This window comes from Trachemys scripta, chromosome 10 (assembly GCF_013100865.1).
Source record: "Trachemys scripta elegans isolate TJP31775 chromosome 10, CAS_Tse_1.0, whole genome shotgun sequence".
Classification (NCBI taxonomy): Eukaryota; Metazoa; Chordata; order Testudines; family Emydidae; genus Trachemys; species Trachemys scripta.
This window is the reverse complement of record NC_048307.1, coordinates 20,594,294-20,615,283: the sequence shown is the minus strand read 5'-3', so window position 1 is coordinate 20,615,283 and position 20,990 is coordinate 20,594,294. Positions and strand designations below refer to the sequence as shown.

Below are 20,990 nucleotides of genomic sequence, written 5' to 3'. Positions count from 1 at the left end.
TCAAAAGCAGCTAGGCACTTAACTGACTTTTTTTTTTTCTGGTACCTTGGGTTGTCCTTCAATCAATACTTATGACATCAGGTTTGCACCATGGCTAACTAATGCTGAGTAACAATGGTGTAGTATAGTCAATGTGTTCCTCCCCCCACCCCACTTAGGCCAGGAAAGGATTTAGGGCAGGGGCGGGCAAACTTTTTGGCCTGAGGGCCGCATCAGGTTTTGTAAATTGTATGGAGGGCCGGTTAGGGGAGGGGGCTGTGGCCCAGCACCCACTTCCTATATGCCCCCCCTGGGACTCCTGCCCCATCCAACCCCCCCATTCCCTGACAGCCCCCCAAGACTCCTGCCCTAACCACACACTCCCGCTCCCTATCTCCTAACTGATCCCGGACCCCCGCTTCCCCATCCAACCCCTCCTCTCATCCAACCCCTCCTCTCATTCCTGACAGCCCCTGGGATCCCTGCCCCATCCAACCACCCCTTCTCCCACCGCCACCACCGTGCAGCTCAAAGACTGAGTCAGACCAGGCTCTGCAGCTGCGCTGCCCCAGGAGCTCACAGCCCCGCCGCCCAGAGCATTGCGCCGGCAGCGGAGCGAGCAACCTGAGGCTGCGGGGGAGGGGGGCCAGCCTCCTGGGCCAGGAGCTCGGGTGCTGGGCAGGATGGTCCCGCCAGCCGGATGTGATCTGTGGGCTGTAGTTTGCCCACCTCTGATTTAGGGTGAAGCCTGTGATAATCCTGTCAACAAAGGCTCTCTTTAGGTAGGGAGCAAAAGAGTCAGGATATCCAGCAGATTCAGCAAAGAATCTCCTTTGCATTTATTAGCAGTGAGTCCTTTCTCTTCTTTGTTACAATGGATTCTATAAATGAGCCCAGTCCTGTGAGGTGCTGAACACTACCTAACCTGGTCTGCACCCTTCCCTGGAATCAAGCTTGCAGGAAGTGCTTAGACTTGCAGGACTGGGCCCCAAGTTTACATATATAAGCAGCACGAAGGTCAGGAACTTATGTATGTTAAAATATTATGACGAACATTTTCAGACGTAGCCTCTAACCTGAAATGCCTCCATTTTTTGGGTGGCCAACTTCAGACACCTTGAGCTCGGTTTGCTAAACACTCAAAAAACTCCAGTTACAATATTGCAAACATGGACAATATCTAGACAGAATCTGTATCCGTGTCAAGAATGGGAATTCAGTGTGCAAAACAAATTGAGTTAAATAATGTATTTAACACATTACATCAACTTTTATATCTCTCATAGTTACAATGATTCAAGGAATATATTATAGGTTTCTTGAACAAATGGAGCCTGCCCACACTAAATGAGTCAGATAAAAATCAATTACATTGTAGATTCTTAACTGTGGAAACAATCAATGTCACTTTAGTCCCCTCCTTAGCAACAGCAGATCGGTTCTGGTCAACAGATTTTCAAGTTGGTTGGTGCAAAATATTTTTTATTTTCTTCATATCTTACTTTTTTTCTTAATATTTATTTGAGTTCCTTTGAGCATTGAAGGCTCCTTGCTATTGAAGGACAGGAATTAGTAAAGATTTATTTCTTGCCTTTGTCTTCTTTGAACAGGATAAGCATCATTGTAATGACTCACTCACACTTATTTAGTATGTCCCGAGTTACTTTCCTTTCCCATAATCAGATGGAGGGCCCCATCTCAACCTATTTAACAAATGCCAGACTGCTGCCTTTGAAACTGACATTGCAGGAGACTTTCATAAAATAGAATTTTGAATACTTTGGGTAAATTTTACAATCAGATGCACAAACTCAGATCCCACTGAAGTCGATGGGAATTTTGCATGAGTAAGGACTTGGTAAAAACTGAATGGAGACCTCAAGATTTGGCACATCCCATTTTTCTTTAGGCACATCCTGTTCTAGTCATCCATGAACCTTACGCGCTCACCATTCTTCTGAATCACCTCTTAATATTAGGGTGGTCTGCTGGCATGCATCTCTTAGGACTGACTGGTATTTCTTGTGGTTGGATTGGTTCTTTCCTGGATAGTGTAGGATTGTGATAGGAGTGGGTGGCTGCAATATGTCACCAAAACAGTTTTCAAGCATTATTAACTTTGTCCTTTTGTGTGTGTGTAAATATGATTTCTTCACAAGTGTTATAACTACAGGTCTACTTAAATCCTAGAGAAATCACACATTTTTCACAGCAGATAGCAAATTTTGCAGATGTGTTCATACAGTATATATGCAAGTATTGTACTGTACTACTGTTACCTTTGTAACTTGCCCTGGATAAGGAAGTCCGCTAAATTATTAATAAAAAGTATAGTACTTAAAGTTGTACATAAAGCTTAGAAATACATGTTTATGCTTACCTAAATAAAATAGTCTGTTTTATTTATAAATGCCAGCATGCAGCATCCACCAGCAGTTGCAGCTGACATACTCGGTCTCTGTGGGGTTACTCCTGGGGGAATTCTGCACCACTGCATGCATGCATAATTAGTGAGCCACGCATATTTTTAATTTTTTGTGCAGGAAAAAAAGCTTCTGCTGAAAAGTTGCTGCAGTTCTGCCTCTTGCCCACCAGAGGGTGCTGTGGTGATAGGACACAGCAGCAGCTCCCAGCCAGCTAGGGAAGAGAGCTTTCTTCGCAGCTGGCCAGGTCAGGCCTGAGATGGGGCTATGGGGAGACAGTCAGCGTGGGGTGCTGGGGGGGGTCAGAAAAGGGCTCATAAGGGCTAGTGGGGGAGGACAGACAGGGGAAGGAACTGAATGGGATTCAAGGCATAGGGCCACGGGGGAGGGGAGTGATGGGCCACGTGATGTTTGGGGTGCAGAGCTACATAGGGACAGAGGGTGTCTGAGTGGGGGCCCAGAGACACATGGGGAGGGGGTGCAGGGCCACATGGGGATGGAGGGAGTAGGTTTCTGAGTGGGCATGAAGGGACACCTGTGCCTGACTGAATGGAAGAGGCTAGGGGTCAGCCAGGGTCTGCATGGGGGAAGCTCACGAACGGTCCCTCCCCCCCCCCAAAAAAAAAATTGTTCCGTACTTTCCCAACCATACCCAACAACCCTCCAAGTTCACACCCAGGCTCCTTCCTCGCAATTATTTCCCTCTCCCTCAGCTCCTCCAGTACCCCTGACTCACCCAAGCCTTTGAACTGCTTCTGGGGGGTGGGGGAAATACAGTTGTATTGTAGTTTAAATGAATTATTACTCAGTTCTGTATTAATATGCCTAGTAAGGAATATTTGTCAAAAAAAAATTTCTGAATTTTGTTTGTTACAGACATATTTGCTGACAGGTATTTTGAAATAAATGACCAAAAATAACTGAAACTGGTGGGATTATATTGTTATTTTTGACAAAATATGAAGAATTTTGCAGAACTTGACATTTTTGTTGCAGAATTTTTAATATTTTGGTGCAGAATTCCACCCACCCACCCCCGGAGTATGGGGTGAATACCTGTCCATATGCTGAAATTGCATGTTCTGCATCCACAGAATTGGTAGGAACTGTAAGGCAGCATTTTGCCAGCTTGCAGCGATTTGGAAACCAATCACAGAGTCCCAAAACTCAATTACTTTTACTGGCATCTGGCATTCTTTGACAAAGGTCAAGTAAGCAGCACATTTATTGTCATGATCTTTCTCCCACCCAGAAATTGCTTGAGTTAGCTCAGGGTCAAAACACAGAAAAGACACCTGATTTAGGTAAAAAATGTTAATAGCACTCAAAGTAGGTATCCGGTTATTTAGATGGTAGTACCTGGAGTACTGGTTTAACTTCTGCTATTGACTAGAACATTTCTTGTCTGAGGCTATTTTCAGCTTGGCAGTCTGAAAGTTGTTGTGATGCCATATCTTCAGTCCATATGATCAAATCTATCAGTTTGTTGTATGCTTTGAATCAAAACTGGCCGACTTTCAAACCATGTTAGCAGGGCCGGCTCTGGCATTTTTGCCGCCCCAGGCAAAAAAGCCTCCCACCGCTCCCTCCCCCTCCAGCACGGCAGGGGAGGGCGCCGAGCCTGGCCGCGGGCAGCTCTTCCCAACCGGCCGGAGCACTGGGGGGGAGGGCAGCAAGCCCGCCGTGGCTCCGCTGGCAGCCGGAGCCCCGGGAGGAGGGCGGAGAGTCCGGCCAGGGGGAGGCTGGAGCGCCCGGCCAGGGGGAGGGCGAAGAGCCCGGCCGGGGCTCCGCTCTCCCCGGCGGCCAGAGCGCCGGGGGGAGGGCGGCGAGCCCACTGCGGCTCCGCTCTCCCCGGCGGCCAGAGCGCCGGGGGGAGGGCGGCGAGCCCACTGCGGCTCCGCTCTCCCCGGCGGCCGGAGCGCTGTGCCGCCCCCCTCCAGGTGCCGTCCCAAGCACAAGCTTGGTGGGCTGGTGCCTGGAGCCGGCCCTGCATGTTAGAAGTTGCATGAACTGGATTGCATTCTCAACCATGACCTTCACTTGTTCTTCAGTGTTGCTCTCTTTTAACAGATTAAAGACTTTAAGCACAGAATGTGTGATTGGTGTGATTTCAAGCTCCTCAACCACAAATTGTTGTTAGTATTTAATATTCCTTGCATGGTAAGTGTAACAGGGTGCTGGCCAGGAGAGCCTGAGCCAGGTCCCTGTTAGCCCAGCTCCAATTAAGAGGAATTAATTGGCCTTGACTAGGTGTGGCTCGCCTAGGGTCTTGAGGAGAAACACCTGCGGGCCTTATTAGCAAAAGGGCTATATAAAGCTGGCAGGAAAGAAGCCAAATGGGGGAAGAGGAAAGGAAGGAACCTGTGGCTGTAGATCCTTGCTGGCTGAGGAAGCTAGCTACGCCCCCAGCTGCTGGCTTGAACAGACTGTATATAGATGATGGTGGGAAGTGACACTGCGAATAAAAGGGCACTGGTGCTTGCACTCTAAGCGCTCTCTGGCTGATTTGTGGCACAAGCAGCACAAGGCTCCATTACACGGGGGGGCTTGTCCGGGATATCAGAGCCAGCGAACGTGGCTGGCGACTCAGAAATGGAGGAGACTCTACAATGTCTGGTAAAACAGCAGGAACAGATGCAGCAGGCCCTACAAGGTTTCCAGCAGTCCCACCAGGCTGAGAGACAGGCCTTACTAACCTGACAGGCTGAACAACCGCAGAGTCTGCAGGAGTTTATCTGGGAGCAGACCGGCGTACAGGAGCAGCTCCTGCAACGCCTGGTGAGTCCTGCGGGAGGGGAGGGCACCCGGCCGCCGGGCTGGGGACTTTGCAAAATGAGCCCAGCGGATGATCGGACACCTTCCTTGGGACCTTCAAGCGGGTAGCCATGGGCGCCGTGTGGGAGTGGGCCACGTGGGCCCTCTGACTGGCTCCATATTTGACAGGCGAGGCTCAAGCAGCCTATATGGCCTTGAGTGAGGAACAGGCCCAAAATTATGAGGCAGTAAGAGCGGCCATTCTGGACCAGGTGGGCCTGTCGACCAAGCAGTACCGTCAGAAGTTCCGGATGGCCCGATGGACAGCGGCAGTGCAGCCCCAGGTGTATACCCAGAGACTGATGGACTGGGCCACGTGCTGGCTGAGGCCAGAGGCGCATACCATGGGTGAAATAATGGACACCCTGCTCCTCAAACAATTACTGCAAAGCCTCCTTGAGACCATTTGGGTCTGGGTGAGGCGACACCAGCCCAGCACCGTCGAGGAGGCCGTCAGATTGACAGAAGAGTACATCGAGGCAGAGGGTCCCCAGAGGAGGACCGACCCTGGAAGGACAGGGAGCTGGGGAAGAGGCAGGCAGAACCTTTTTCCGGGAGAAGCCAGGAGAAGAAGGGGGAGCCCTGAGGAGTGCCCAAAAGGCCCACCAGGCTGACTTGTTGGCACTGTGGGAGACCTGGTCACACAAAACAGGACTGCCCAGATATGGAGTGCGGGTGGGTGGAGTTTTGTGGATGGACTGAAGTTGAGGGGCGAAAAGGGGGGCAGAAATTGTCCACCATCCCCGTGAGGATTGGGAGGAAACCCCAGACGGGCCTGGTAGACATGGCTTCAGGCTGTTCACTCGTACAAAGGGGGCTGGTGAAGCCGCACGGGCTGGTGGCGGGGGCAAGGGTGGCCCTCGAGTGCATCTATGGGGACAAGAAGTCCTGCCCTGCGGCCCAGGTGCCCCTGGAAGTGAGGGTCCACTTTAAGTGGAAGCGGGTGGACGTGCTGGAGGGGCTACCATACCCGGTGGTGTTAGGTAGAGACTGGGGCCCCTTACCTAGAAGGAGGCGGAAGGATGCCGAACGGGGGGGATATCGTAAGCCCTAGGATCCAAGAGGGCAAGAGGGGCATAGCCCCATTGGCAATGAAAAGACTCCTAGACAACAGAGCCCAGAGAAGGTGGACTCGTGGGAAGGGTATATGGGGGAGCTGGCCAGCCTGAGCCCTTTAGAAGGAGGGACGGGGCAAGTGGAGCACCCCACAACACCTCTCCCCGTGGACAGGATCCAGAACCTGTGCGGTAGCATGGGGGAAACTGAGGCGCAAAAGGTCCCACCACAGGGCGGGATGGATCCGGACCCCCTATCAAAGGTAGAGGGGGAACGGACGATAGGATGCCTGCCAAGGTGTGACTGGTGTGACGACCTGTGAGCAGAGGCGGAGTTATGGGGGCAGCCACTCCCTGAGCAGTGTACGTTCTGTAGGAGGGAGATGGAGCAAACATCAGCAGATGTGGCCGGGGATCGCTCGGCCAAGGCTGGGGAACTTCCCCGGAGGGGGCCCCCCCGGGAAAAGGGCGAAAGGGCTGAGGTCGGCTGGACCTTGCGGCTCCTAAGGGGGGAGACCTGTAAACGGCGGCAAACAGCGGAGGCTAACAGGGGGAGTTTGCCTGGGATCTGTCAGAGAGGAGGTATACTAAGTGCTGCATTAGGGGGGCTGTGTTGGTGAGTATCTGAGTGTCTGTTGCAGGGGACAGTTTGTCAGTTTGACTGTGCGCTTGATTGTTTGATTGTTTGAACAGTGTGAATTGGGAGTGCTTTGCTCCAGGTGGGTTTTGAGTGGGCCTGACTGGTATAAAAAGGCAGTCAGCAGTGAACCAGCTGAGCGGCGAACAGCGGAGGCTAACAGAGGGAGTTTGCCTGCGGAGAGCTCACTGAGCCTTACATCTCGCGGGCTTCTGTGAGTTGCTGCAGCAGCTGAGGAAGCTCTTAGAAGGAAGGTGAGTGTTCAGTAGTTGTAACCTGCACAGGTTGTGCCATTTTTGTCTTTCTTCCACAGGACAGAAGCGACTTTGTCTGTACAAAGTGCAAGCTGGTCTCCATATTGGAAGAGAAGGTTCGAGGTCTGGAGAAACAAGTATCGACCCTGCGTTGCATACGAGAAAATGAAGATTTCCTGGACAGACGTCGGGATATGCTTCTACAGGCACAATGTTCTGAAGGGACAGGTTGCGCAGAGGGGACTGAAGGACGGTGAAGAAAATTGGCAGCATGTGACCTCCAGAAGAAGGAAGAGGAGCATCCATGTACCAGCAATGGAGATACAGGTGAGCAACCGTTTTCATGTTCTCTCCACAGGTACTAATGAGGAGAGTGCAGTAGATGATACATCTGAGGGAAGGGAGCAGAAGGAGACTCCACCGATTGGAAGGCATGAGATGCACTGTCCTAGAGATGGGGGTTCCACGACCACTGCTCCCAAGAGAAGGAGGAGGGTGGTGGTGGTTGGGGATTCCCTCCTCAGGGGGACTGAGTCATCTATCTGCCGCCCTGACCGAGAAAACTGAGAGGTCTGCTGCTTGCCAGGAGCTAAGATTCACTATGTGACAGACTGCTAAGACTCATCAAGCCCTCGGATCGCTACCCCTTCCTGCTTCTCCACGTGGGCACCAATGATACTGCGAAGAATGACCTTGAGCGGATCACTGCAGACTTTTTGGCTCTGGGAAGAAGGATAAAGGAGTTTGAGGCGCAAGTGGTGTTCTCGTCCATCCTCCCTGTGCAGGGAAAGGCCTGGGTAGAGACTGTAGAATTGTGGAAGTCAACGAATGGCTACGCAGGTGGTGTCGGAGAGAAGACTTTGGATTCTTCGACCATGGGATGGTGTTCCAAGAAGGAGTGCTAGGCAGAGACGGGCTCCACCTAACAAAGAGAGGGAAGAACAGCTTCGCAAGCAGGCTGGCTAACCTAGTGAGGAGGGCTTTAAACTAGGTTCACCGGGGGAAGGAGACCAAAGCCCTGAGGTAAGTGGGAAAATGGGATATCGGGAGGAAGCACGAGCAGGAGAGTGCAAGAGGGGAGGACTCCTGTCTCAGACTGAGAAAGCGGGATAATCAGCGAGTTATCTTAAGTGCCTATACACAAATGCAAGAAGCCTGGGAAACAAGCAGGGAGAACTGGAAGCCTGGCACAGTCAAGGAACTATGATGTCATTGGAATAACAGAGACTTGGTGGGATAACTCACATGACTGGAGTACTGTCATAGATGGATATAAACTGTTCAGGAAGGACAGGCAGGGCAGAAAAGGTGGTGGAGTTGCATTGTATGTAAGAGAGGAGTATGACTGCTCAGAGCTCCGGTATGAAACTGCAGAAAAACCTGAGAGTCTCTGGATTAAGTTTAGAAGTGTGAGCAACAAGGGTGATGTGGTGGGAGTCTGCTATAGACCACCAGACCAGGGGGATGAGGTGGACAAGGCTTTCTTCTGGCAATTAGCAGAAGTTACTAGATGGCAGGCCCTGGTTCTCATGGGAGACTTCAATCACCCTGATATCTGCTGGGAGAGAAATACAGCGGTGCACAGACAATCCAGGAAGCTTTTGGAAAGTGTAGGGGACAATTTCCTGGTGCAAGTGCTGGAGGAACCAACTAGGGGCAGAGCTCTTCTTGACCTGCTGCTCACAAACAGGGAAGAATTAGTAGGGGAAGCAAAAGTGGATAGGAACCTGGGAGGCAGTGACCATGAGATGGTCGAGTTCAGGATCCTGACACAAGGAAGAAAGGAGAGCAGCAGAATACGGACCCTGGACTTCAGAAAAGCAGACTTTGACTTCCTCCCGGAACGGATGGGCAGGATCCCCTGGGAGAATAACATGAGGGGGAAAGGAGTCCAGGAGAGCTGGCTGTATTTTAAAGAATCCTTATTGAGGTTGCAGGAACAAACCATCCCGATGTGTAGAAAGAACAGTAAATATGGCAGGTGACCAGCTTGGCTTAACAGTGAAATCCTTGCTGATCTTAAACACAAAAAAGAAGCTTACAAGCAGTGGAAGATTGGACAAATGACCAGGGAGGAGTATAAAAATATTGCTCAGGCATGCAGGAGTGAAATCAGGAAGGCCAAATCACACTTGGAGTTGCAGCTAGCAAGAGATATTAAGAGTAACAAGAAGGGTTTCTTCAGGTATGTTAGCAACAAGAAGAAAGTCAAGGAAAGTGTGGGCCCCTTACTGAATGAGGGAGGCAACCTAGTAACAGAGGATGTGGAAAAAGCTAATGTACTCAATGATTTTTTTGCCTCTGTCTTCACGAACAAGGTCAGCTCCCAGACTGCTGCACTGAGCAGCACAGTATGGGGAGAAGGTGACCAGCCCTCTGTGGAGAAAGAAGTGGTTCAGGATTATTTAGGAAAAACTGGACAAGCACAAGTCCATGGGGCTGGATGCGCTGCATCCAAGGGTGCTAAAGGAGTTGGCGGATGTGATTGCAGAGCCATTGGCCATTATCTTTGAAAACTCATGGCAATCGGGGGAGGTCCCGGATGACTGAAAAAAGGCTAATGTAGTGCCCATCTTTAAAAAAGGGAAGAAAGAGGATCCGGGAAACTACAGGCCAGTCAGCCTCACCTCAGTCCCTGGAAAAATCATGGAGCAGGTCCTCAAGGAATCAATTCTGAAGCACTTAGAGGAGAGGAAAGTGATCAGGAACAGTCAGCATGGAATCACCAAGGGCAAGTCATGCCTGACTAACCTAATTGCCTTCTATGAGGAGATAACTGACTCTGTGGATGAGAGGAAAGCAGTGGATGTTTTATTCCTTGACTTTAGCAAAGCTTTTGATACAGTCTCCCACAGTATTCTTGCCAGCAAGTTAAAGAAGTATGGGCTGGATGAATGGACTATAAGGTGGATAGAAAGCTGGCTAGATCGTTGGGCTCAACGGGTAGTGATCAATGGCTCCATGTCTAGTTGGCAGCCGGTTTCAAGTGGAGTGCCCCAGGGGTCAGTCCTGGGGCCGGTTTTGTTCAATATCTTAATTAATGATCTGGAGGATGGCATGGACTGCAGTCTCAGCAAGTTTGCAGATGACACTAAACTGGGAGGAGTGGTAGATATGCTGGAGGGTAGGGATAGGATACAGAGGGACCTAGACAAATTAGAGGATTGGGCCAAAAGAAACCTGATGAGGTTCAACAAGGACAAGTGCAGAGTCCTGCAGTTAGGACGGAAGAATCCCATGCACTCTTACAGACTAGGGACCAAATGGTTAGGAAGCAGTTCTGCAGAAAAGGACCCAGGGGTCACAGTGGACAAGAAGCTGGATATGAGTCAACAGTATGCCCTTGTTGCCAAGAAGGCTAACGGCGTTTTGGGCTGTATAAGTAGGGGCATTGCCAGCAGATCAAGGGACGTGAACATTCCCCTCTATTCGACATTGGTGTGGCCTCATCCGGAGTACTGTGTCCAGTTTTGGGCCCCACACTACAAGAAGGATGTGGAAAAATTGGAAAGAGTCCAGCGGAGGGCAACAAAAATTATTAGGGGATGGAGCACATGACTTATGAGGAGAGGCTGAGGGAACAGGGATTGTTTAGTCTCCAGAAGAGAAGAATGAGGGGGGATTTGATAGCTGCTTTCAACTACCTGAAAGGAGGTTCCAAAGAGGATGGATCTAGACTGTTCTCAGTGGTACCTGATCTGAAGTTGCAGTTGGGGAGGTTTAGGTTGAATATTAGGAAATACTTTTTCACTAGGAGGGTGGTGAAGCACTGGAATGGGTTACCTAGGGAGGTGGTGGAATCGCCTTCCTTAGAGGTTTTTAAGGTCAGGCTTGACAAAGCCCTGTCTGGGATGACTTAGTTGGGAATTGGTCCTGCTTTGAGCAAGGGGTTGGACAAGATGACCTCCTGAGGTCCCTTCCAACCCTGATATTCTATGATTCTATGATAACAGGGTGCTGGCCAGGACGGCCTGAGCCAGGCCCCAGTTAGTCCAGCTCCAATTAAGAGGAATTAATCAGCGCTGACTGGGTGTGGCTCGCCTAGGGGCTCGAGGAGAAACACCTGCGGGCCTTATTAGCAAAAGGGCTATATAAATCTGGCGGAAAATAAGCCAAAGGGGGAAGAGGAAAGGGAGGAGCCTGTGGCTGTAGAGCCCTGCTGGCTGAGGAATCTAGCTGCCTGTCCCTGCTCCCGGTGCTGGGTTGAACAGACTGTATATAGATGGTGGTGGGAAGTGACTCTGTGAATAAAAGGGCACTGGTGCTTGCACTCTAAGCGGTGTCCGGCTTATTTTTGGCACGAGTAGCGCAAGGTTCTGTTACAGTAAGCAACTGCATTGAACCATGAATTCCACCTTGTAATCACTGGTTCATGTGGAAGTGACACTGCTTGGTTACCACTTTGGTTAGCCCCATGGACTCCTTAAGTTGTAGTTTACAGCTTGGACAATGCTTGAATATTCTTTTTAAAAGAAGAAACTAGTATACTCACAACAGGAAAATGTGTATGCCAGATATCACTGGCTATTGAAAGAATATGTGCATTACAGGTAACATGAATTGCATTCAGCTTTATTCCTTGTAGTACACCAGAGACAGCTTTGCACATGTACATCATGTTGTCAGAGAAATGCTGAGACCTTGTTGAAATCTAACTCTTAGTTTACACTAGCCTTTACTACAGCTTGTGATACAGCTGAAAAATTTACTGACTTGAGCTGAACAGGCTCTGTTAGGAAAACAGCATAGTTGTCTTTCCAGCTGCAGGATGAATAAAATGTGGAGTATGTACTTATCCTATGCATCTGTTGCTTCGTCAGGAACAATTGAAATGGAATCTTATTCTGCCAGCACAGATTTTGTAAACTGAAGGTGCTTCACAATTACTTCGGTTAGATAATATTGGTGACATTTGTTTGCACACTCGAAACTGCCAGCATTTGTTACATGCTTTCTGAAGTAGTCCCTTAGTTTTGGATTCATTTTTTTTCTAAAGGTACGTTAGCAGCCTTGAAAGCCTCCACTAGCTCCATTGTAGTGCTTTTTTTTTTTTTTTTCCAAGACTACTTTCAATCATTCTTGTAAACATCATGGACACTTTCGCTTGTTTTTGTTCTGACATATAGCCTCTGTACGTGCTTTTTGTTTAATATGCAATTCAGACTCAAAATGGCAACCAATTACATTTTTTCTGAACAAATCCAGAGTCACACTGCAAGATGAACAAAACAATTTACCACTTGAACCTTACTACATATAAGGTTCTCCATGGGTACTGCTTCACACTAACCAAAGCTGAAATGTTCTTTGCTTTTTTTAATTTGTCAGCCATCTTTATATACAACAATCCTTTCACTCAACCTGTTTGTGCTCACTTATCATAAATGTTGACACACTTTCAATCATCTACTGTAGTGACTGCTCACTTTAGTCTGTTATGCAACTATCCACTATGATGATTGGAATGATATTGCATGATTATAGACAACTGTTTTTGCATTGTGGCAATCACAAGTTTTGCAGCATATTTTATGATTAATACATATTTTTATTTTGAAGGCTAATTTTGTTGTTGATCCCATATTTCACATTTCTGTGAAATGGTGATCTAAGTAGGCCTCTAGTTATAACTGTTAGGACTGTAATCCATTCTCTTGTAGGGTTGTTGCAAGTTTATGGTGTTTTGAATAGTATAGTGTTAAAATCAGATTTTATTCATTATATTCCTTCTTTAGCTAATCCTTCTAAATCCGTATTGTCCCTTAACAAACACAAAGATGTGGTCCTTTGTATATCAAGTTTTATTTCCCTTATTTTGTCTAACTCTTCCCTCAAGGACTTGTGTGTATATATATCAGGACACATCAGAAACAGATGTTGATAATCCTATGTGTGTTGTTTACACCCCCAGCATTCACTGGATTCTCTGAATTCCAGATGGCACATAGACTAGAATGACTATGTATAAGATTAGAATGGGTTTAGCTTCAAATGTGCATCTGTCTGTTTTGTAACTTTAATTCCTTGGTCTAGACCGCCCTGCTCGTTTCACCTTTAGTATTCCTCCATACTTGCAATATGATTTCTTCCTTCACTAAGAGTAGGCAAGTAGCTCTTTCTTTCAATACATTTTTGAACTACTGTTCATCAGAAGGTGGTGAATTTAAAAATTAATTACTTGTTGTAATAGTGCTTTATTTAAATCTCTCAGGAGTGCATAGAATTATACCTTAAATTGCAACAATTGATATTGGAAAGATTAGAAACTGAATTTTCCACAACTTTCTAATGGTTAAGAATTCATACTGTAGAGCAGGGGTTCTCAACGTGTGGTACATGTACCCTTGGGGATATGCAGAGGTCTTCCAGGGGGTACTTCCAATTTATCTAGATATTTGTCTAGTTTTACAACTGGTTACATAAAAAGCACCAGGGAAGTCAGTACAAACTAAAATTTCATACAGACGTTGACTTGTTACACTGAAATGTAAGTACAATATTTATATTCCAGAGGATTTTATAATTGTATGGTAAAAATGAAAAAGCAATTTTTCAGTAAGTGTGCTGTGACACTTTTGTATTTGTCTGATTTTATAAGCAAGTCGTTTTTAAGTGAGGTGAAACTTGGGGAGACAGCTATGCAAGACAAATCAGACTCCTGAAAGGGGTACAGTACTCTGGAAAAGTTGAGAGCCACTGCTGTAGTGTAGTCTACTGTATATAGCATTAGACCAAGTCTTAGCAGACTTGGATTCTATTCCCATCTTTCTTGCCATCCTGCTAGATGACCTTGAACAAGTCACTTCCCCTTTCTGTACCTTTGTTTCCCTTCCCATTTGTCTGTCTTGTCTATTTAGGTTCTAAAGCTCTTCAGGGCAGGGAATGTCTTATTGGGTGTTTATACACTACCTACCACCAGTTTGGACACAGCACATACAAAAAGAACTTCTCTCTCCCAGTCTTTGTGTGACTACTTAATCTGCTGCTGCGTTCAAAGAAAAATGTGGCATTGCCGGCTGGGGCTACTGTCCACTGTGCTGTACAATTCCTAAGGCCTCCAGGAAAGCACAATGGAGCCATTACAAGCACAACTTATCAGAGGACTCTGATCCTGGAAAGGGGTCAGGAAGAGCAGAAGGTGAACATGGGGGTCAGAGAGAGAGGTTGTCTTTGGTTTTAAAAACAAAAAGAATTTATACAAATCCTTTGTAGAGTTGTATAGCATCCTGAATAAAAAAAATGTTAGGAGGAAAGGGAACCGTGAACTGAACTGAAAACCAGTCTTTAAAGACAGCATGAGCCTGAGGCAATTGTTGTTACTTTGCCTGCCAGTGCTTTTAAGGAGAAACAGAGTCCCTGTGTTTTACAAATAAGGAGACAGTTGAGCCCCAGAAACTCCCAGATGCCCTTATATTTTAATTGAAAAGACAGACTATATTGGGGGTAGATTCAGTTCCTGTCTCACGGGCCCACGCTTTGGCTTTCACACAAGAGCCATCGAGCTGGGCACGCGCACCGCAGGCCAGCGCTCCGCCTGCCCCCGTGCAAAAGTTTGCAGCGGCGACGTCCGCTCAGGGCGCAGGTGTTTTCACTCTGTGCCGTGACATGGGGCTGAGAACGCCTGAGCGAAGTGCAAAACTGCCCGCCCCAGTGATGCTGCCTCGCCTCCCTCAGGGGCCGGATTCCTCCCTTTGCCCTCCTGGCCAGGAGCCAGGTAGGGCTCGTCCCGCTGTCTCGCCTTCGCTTCCCCCGGCTGACCCCTCGGGCCCCGCCCCTCGTGCGGAGGCGGCACCTCCCCTCCCCTCCCAGTCGGCCCGGCCCCAGCGCTGGCTCCCGGGTCTCCCTATCCCGAAGCGGAGCAGCCACCTGGCGTTTCGGGACGCGGCTGCAGTTAGGTGGACGCTATGGCCGAGGAGCGGGACGTGTTCCTGAGAGCCCGGGGCAGGACGCTGAGCGCCTTTCGCCAAGGTACGCGGCCGCCCGGCCCAGCACGGGGAAGGGAGGCGGCTGGCGCTCGGCGCCCGCGGAACGTTTGTGCGGGGGGCGCGGGTTTCCGCCGGGCTCGTGTCACCGGGGCGCTACCAGGCTTTGGGGGGACGGATGCGCAGGCCCCGTCTGGCGGGAGCGAGGGTCTAGGAGAGCGTGCAGGTGCGTTGGCTGCGGGCTGCGGCTGACCACTAGGAAACGGGGCCGCCGAGTGGCGGAGGGTCACGACTCTAGCAAGGCCTGTGGAACCGCGGGGCTCCGGCCGCGCCGTTGCTGTGGGGCCTGGTGGAAGGGTCACTGTCTTCCCAAGCCGCGGTGGAGGGGGTCACGGGTAGTCCCCGCCCGCCCCAGCGCAGCAGGAGGGCGCTCCACGTACACTCCCGCCGGTCCGCGCCGGGACTCCGCGGTCTGAGGTGTCCTACACCTGTGAACTACCAGCGATAAGATGACTCCGGTTCCCATTGCCCTGCTCCACTTACTGCAGTGCCCCTCAGCCCGAGCGATTAAACATCAATCCATAATATCAAATACCAAATATGACATAGAGTTGGCCACTAAGTCTAGTAGGCTGCCTCCCTCGGTAGTTCATGGCTAGTGTGTTTGAGACTATTGTCTGCCCCTGGCCCATTCATACCACCTCCTAGTAACGCTTAATTCTTTGTAAGTGGTCTGGGTGATGATCAGTTTGTCTTGATGTGAGTTTAAGGTTACCATTATGTCAGCTTTCATAATTACACATAGTCCCAGGTAGTTTATGGCTAGGTTAACAAAGATTGATTTAATATATCTTGAAAGTCAGATGTAGGAAAGGTGTAGATTTTATCTCTGTATTTGTCCTTGAATTGGTTTGCTGAGGTGGCTAGAGGGCTAAGGGCACAAAGCACCAGGCAACTTTGTCATATTTTCTTGCCTTCTTGGTGTTCATTGGAAATATTTGGTCTTACTGCCAAATTTAAAAAACAAAATCACCAATTTTGAGCCTGTGAAATACATGTTCACTCATTCTGGCAACCTATTAGTTACTGATGGGCTTGGTGGTTTGGAACAAAGCACTTAGCATTCTTGGAACAGGTAATAGACCAGCCCCCTGGTTACATCAGCTGCATAGTGAAATCTCAAGGAAGGAATATCCAGTAACAGCGAAAACATTGCTGAACAAAACTAGATCCAAAAACTTAATGAAATGTGGTTGTATGAGAAGAGCAACAAACAAACTTGTCCCAAACCGCATTCTTTACAAGTGTTTTCTTTTTGCCTCATATCATCTGGTAACTTGGTATTCTTCAAATACCTCCAATAAAATCATCTTTCTGCAAACCAGTATTGGTTTGGACTTACAAACTTGTGTTCAGTGTTTATCTGCCACCTCTAGCTGAGATGTTTCCTTGTTCTAGATTTAGTCTGTTCTTTTGAAAAAGGCTAAAGTTCAACAGAAGAAATGTTTAAATTATAAATAAAGTGCTGGAAAATGCAGATTCCAGGCTCCATAGGCCCAAGATTCTTCCATCTGAAAATGAAAAATATTTGTTCACATTTTGGGCTGGGTTTCCCAAATGTCTTTGTTAATCTGTTCCACAGACGACATTCTATTCACGAATCTCTCACCTACTTTGAGATGCCTCTCACTTGTAATGTTATTCTGGCATAATATTTTTTTCAAAAAACATGAAAACGCTACACATGGGCCTCATTTCCTTTTCTTATTGTTTCTTTTGCTAATCCCTCCTGCATTCTATCCCAGAATTTGTGTACTCAGCTTTCACAATGCTAGTTGTAAATGGATCCGTATTGACTTTAGGCTTTTTTTTTTTTTTTTTTACTCCAAATTCCTCATTGTCTAGAACAATTATAGTGTTTCAGTTAAGCTGCTTGGCCCTCTGTAAGTTAGATAACTAATTTTGCCAAAGAAATCACACATTTTAAAATGCTTGGTTTGCCCAATATAGTGTATTGTAAACAATTTTTTTGGAATTGTATAGTGCAGTTTGAAAATGTGATCATACTTATCTAATGCCATAGCTAGGGCGCTGTCATTTTCACGGTCGTAGGATTTTAAAAATTGTAAATTTCATGATTTCATCAATTTAAATCTGAAATTTCATGGTGTAGGGATCCTGACCCAAAAAGGAGTGTTGTCTTGGAGGGGTGGGGGGGTCGCGGTACTGCTACCCTTACTTCTGTGCTGCTGCTGGTGGCGCCACTGCCTTCCCAGCTGGAGAGCAGTGGCTCCTGGCAGGGAGCCCAGCTCTGAAGGCAGAGCTACCGCCAGCAGCAGCACAGAAGTCGATGGCATGGTATGGTTGTCATGGGTTCCCCCTGGGGTGCCACCTGGAACTGGTGTACCACTGAGCCCCTGACCAACCAGTCTGGGCTCCCACTCACACTACTGCTGTGACAAGCTGCAAAACTTTCCAACTTGCACTTTCACCAGCATTCATACATGTAGGGGCATACCCAGCTGCAGTTACACACAGGCTCTCTAACAACCAGCTTCCCAGCCTGGGACATCAGAGCAATACTGTCCTGCCCTCGTCAAATCTGGCCCGTATATGGGTTTAATACCCGGTCTGCCTCTTCCTCAATGTGAAGAGAACAATGCACACTTATAACCAAGGAGAGATTTTCCCCAACCACTCTAGTCACTGGTGCTCACTGGTTTAGATTAAAACAAAAACAAGTTTATTAACTATAAAAGATAGATTAAGTGATAGCAAACAGATTAAGGCAGATTACCTAGCAAATAAACAAAAATAAATGCAAACTAAGCTTAATATACTTGATAGATTGGATACAAATTAGCAGATTCTCACCCTAAGAGAGATACAAACAGGCTGCAGATTCTTAAGGCACAAGCTGCATTAGCTTTATAGCTTGGGCTTCTCAGGTCTTTATACACAGGCTAGAAATCCCCTTAGCCTGGGTCCAGCATTCCCTCCGGTTCAGTCTTTGTTCCTCAGGTGTTTTCAGGAGTCTTCTTGTGTGGGGAATGAAAAACCACAGATGATGTCACTGCCTGCCTTATATAACTCTTACGAATGGCAGGAACCCTTTGTTCCAAAACTTGGTTCCCAGACCAGTTTGTGGAAAAATACTGACATCTCAAGATGTAGCCCAGCATCATGTGGCCTGGTCACATGTCCTCATAGAGTCATACCAGCCATCACTCAGGCTGTTGGAAGCCTTCTCAGGAAGGCTCACCAGGTGGAAGATAAGCTTCTCCTAAGGCCTATTGTTCTCCCTAATAGCTCATTGCCCTGAATAGGCCCTTCCCAACCACTTTCTAGACTGAAAGCATCTTGTCTAGTGGGCATTACCTAGGTGTAACTACATTTGAAATACAGAGACAGTCAATATTTATAAGTTCAGATACAAAAATGATACATGTATACAAATAGGATAATCCTATTCAACACATTTTAAATTTCCCAATGACCCCTCAGAGACTTACCTTGCATAAAATGCATCATAATTCTGCTACAACTATATCATAATAATATCACTATGAAGAGTGGGGTGCAGTGTCATAATGGTATTGTCACCTTTACTTCTGCACTGCTGCTTGCAAAGCTTCAGTCAGCCTTCAGTCAGCAGCTGCCACTCTCTGGCCACCCAGCTCTGAAGGCAGCAGCACAGAAGTAAGGGTGACATGGTATGGTATTGCCACCCTTACTTCTGTGCTGTGGCTCGTGGAGCGCTGCCTTCAGAGCTGAGTGTTTAGCCAACAGCCGCTTCTCTTCTGTGCTGCCTTCAGAGCTGGGTGGCTGAAGTAAGGGTGGCAATACGCAACCCCCCTAAAATAACTTTGCGTTTCTTCCCCCCCCCCACCTCCGGCAACTCCCTTTTGGATCAGGACCACCAGTTTGAGAAACGTTGGTCTCCCCCATGAAATCTGTATAGTATAGGGTAAAAGCACACAAGACCAGATTTCATACTCTGACGTGTTTTTCATGGCTGTGAATTTGGTAGAGCCCTAGCCATGGCTCCGTAGAAGCACGGCAAACTTCTAAGCGCAAAGGATTTGGAGGAATAGGCAAGATAGTTTTCAACTATCCTATAGGAAGCAGGCAAAATAGAGAAAAGTGATTGTACAAGTGGCAGTACTGGCAAGCAGCCACTAGTTTGTGGAGTAGAAAGAAGTATTTAAGGGAAAGGAATTTTTTTGTTACTACCTTGGAACTCTTTGTTGCAAGTGACTTTTGTGGAAAGTTCTGCCAGATGCACGTTATGCTTATGTAATAAAATCTATATATTGTGGATAATCATTTGAGAAAAGCCTTCTATATATTTTTTAAATGAGGCTTTACAAATTCCTCAACTTATTTTACATTTAGAATACACTATTTTATAATTGCTAGTTAAATAAGAAACACTTAAAATAAATAAATAAAAAATAAATTAATGGAGATATCCTATCTCCTAGAACTGGAAGGGGTCTTGAAAGGTCATTGAGTCCAGCCCCCTGCCTTCACCAGCAGGACCAAGTACTGATTTTTGCCCCAGATCCGTAAGTGGCCCCCTCAAGGATTGAACTCACAACCCTGGGTTTAACAGACCAATGCTCAAACCAATGAGCTATCCCTCCCCTCCCCTCCCCTCCCCTCCCCTTACCTTACCTTACCTTACCTTACTTAATTTTAACAGCATTAAGACCACCCTAACTTATTTAAAGATGATTTAAGAACTAGCTTGTTTTTCCTATCTCTTCCCAAAGGTGAGATAGGAATATCACAGTTGTTAGAGTCCCAGCCACTATTTCCACCTTGTTAGCAAGTTTTGTGATGCTTTGGATGATGGATGCTGTGTAAAAATAAATTTGTATGTCTCATCTAGGGAAATACACACTCCTCCGGGCCAGCTCAGATTTTCACAACAATTAGGCAAACTTATGGCAGGTTTTGACTAATGCACCATGATTTCACGTTGCCATAACATATTCCACTCCCCTCCAAGCCTTTTAAAAAACTTGTCTAAAAAGTCCATGTTTTATATAATGGGATTAAATGTTAACATTTGGGGGTGAAGATGAAAAGGAATGGAAAATCCAGTGGCAAGAGGTCAGCCTTTCACAGTACTCAGTGCACGCAAACCTATTTTCTTAATCAGGTTAATAGATGCCACTCACATACACTTGTTGTCTAAGTATCATTTAAATCTTTGTATTTTGCTAATGCATATTGTAAATATATATAAGAAACTTTTTTCAGCAGAAGGTCATGGAACAGTTTACCTTGGACAAGAAGCAAAAGCCTCTTACATACATTCTATGGTGGTTGCTAAGGCAAGACTTTATTAAATAACCTTCTGTCTTCTGGTGGTTTGCCTGATAGATGAAATCAGTCTTTGTACCGGCTCATAGAAGCAATAATGGCAGCATTTTTTAAAGGCACAATTAGTGAGTATTTTTGAGTATTGAACTGGAAATTATAAATTATTTACTACCGTGTTCTCCAGCCTTTTTACGCCCAAGATCACTTTTTGAATTTAAGGGCAACTGAGGCTCTACTGCCCCTTCCCCAAGGCCCCGCCTCTTCCCCAAAGCCCCGGCCCCCTCACTCCATCCCCACCCCCTCTCTTTCGCTTGCTCTCACTCACTCTCACCAGGCTGGAGTAGGGGTTTGGGAGGAGGTGAGGGCTCATGGCTAGGTCCAAGGGGTTCACAGTGTGGGAGGGGGCTCTGGGCTGAGCCTGGGGCAGTGGGTTGGGGTGCAGGAGGGGGTATGGGTTGCTGGCTCTGGAAGGTGGTGCAGGAGGGGATATGGGGTGCTGGCTCTGGGAGCGGGCTGAGGGTTGGGGTGCGGCCTCCCACTGGGCAGCACTTACCTCCAGCCACTCCCAGTTGGTG

The 20,990-nt window shown here is 47.5% G+C and overlaps 1 protein-coding gene across 4 annotated transcripts in view; it reads left to right on the top strand.

Moving 5' to 3' along the window:
- Positions 1-14,935: 14,935 nt before the first annotated feature.
- Positions 14,936-20,990, top strand: part of CPPED1 (calcineurin like phosphoesterase domain containing 1) — an 88,131-nt gene continuing 82,076 nt past the window's right edge. Inside the window, exon 1 of one of the 4 annotated variants that reach the window (XM_034783757.1) lies at positions 14,936-15,130. In XM_034783757.1, the coding sequence (XP_034639648.1) occupies positions 15,067-15,130 (64 nt within the window). In that variant the 5' untranslated portion in view covers positions 14,936-15,066. Of the gene's footprint in view, positions 15,131-15,265; positions 15,311-20,990 lie in introns of those variants that run through there. The other 3 variants (XM_034783758.1, XM_034783755.1, XM_034783756.1) reach the window with 3 other exon arrangements.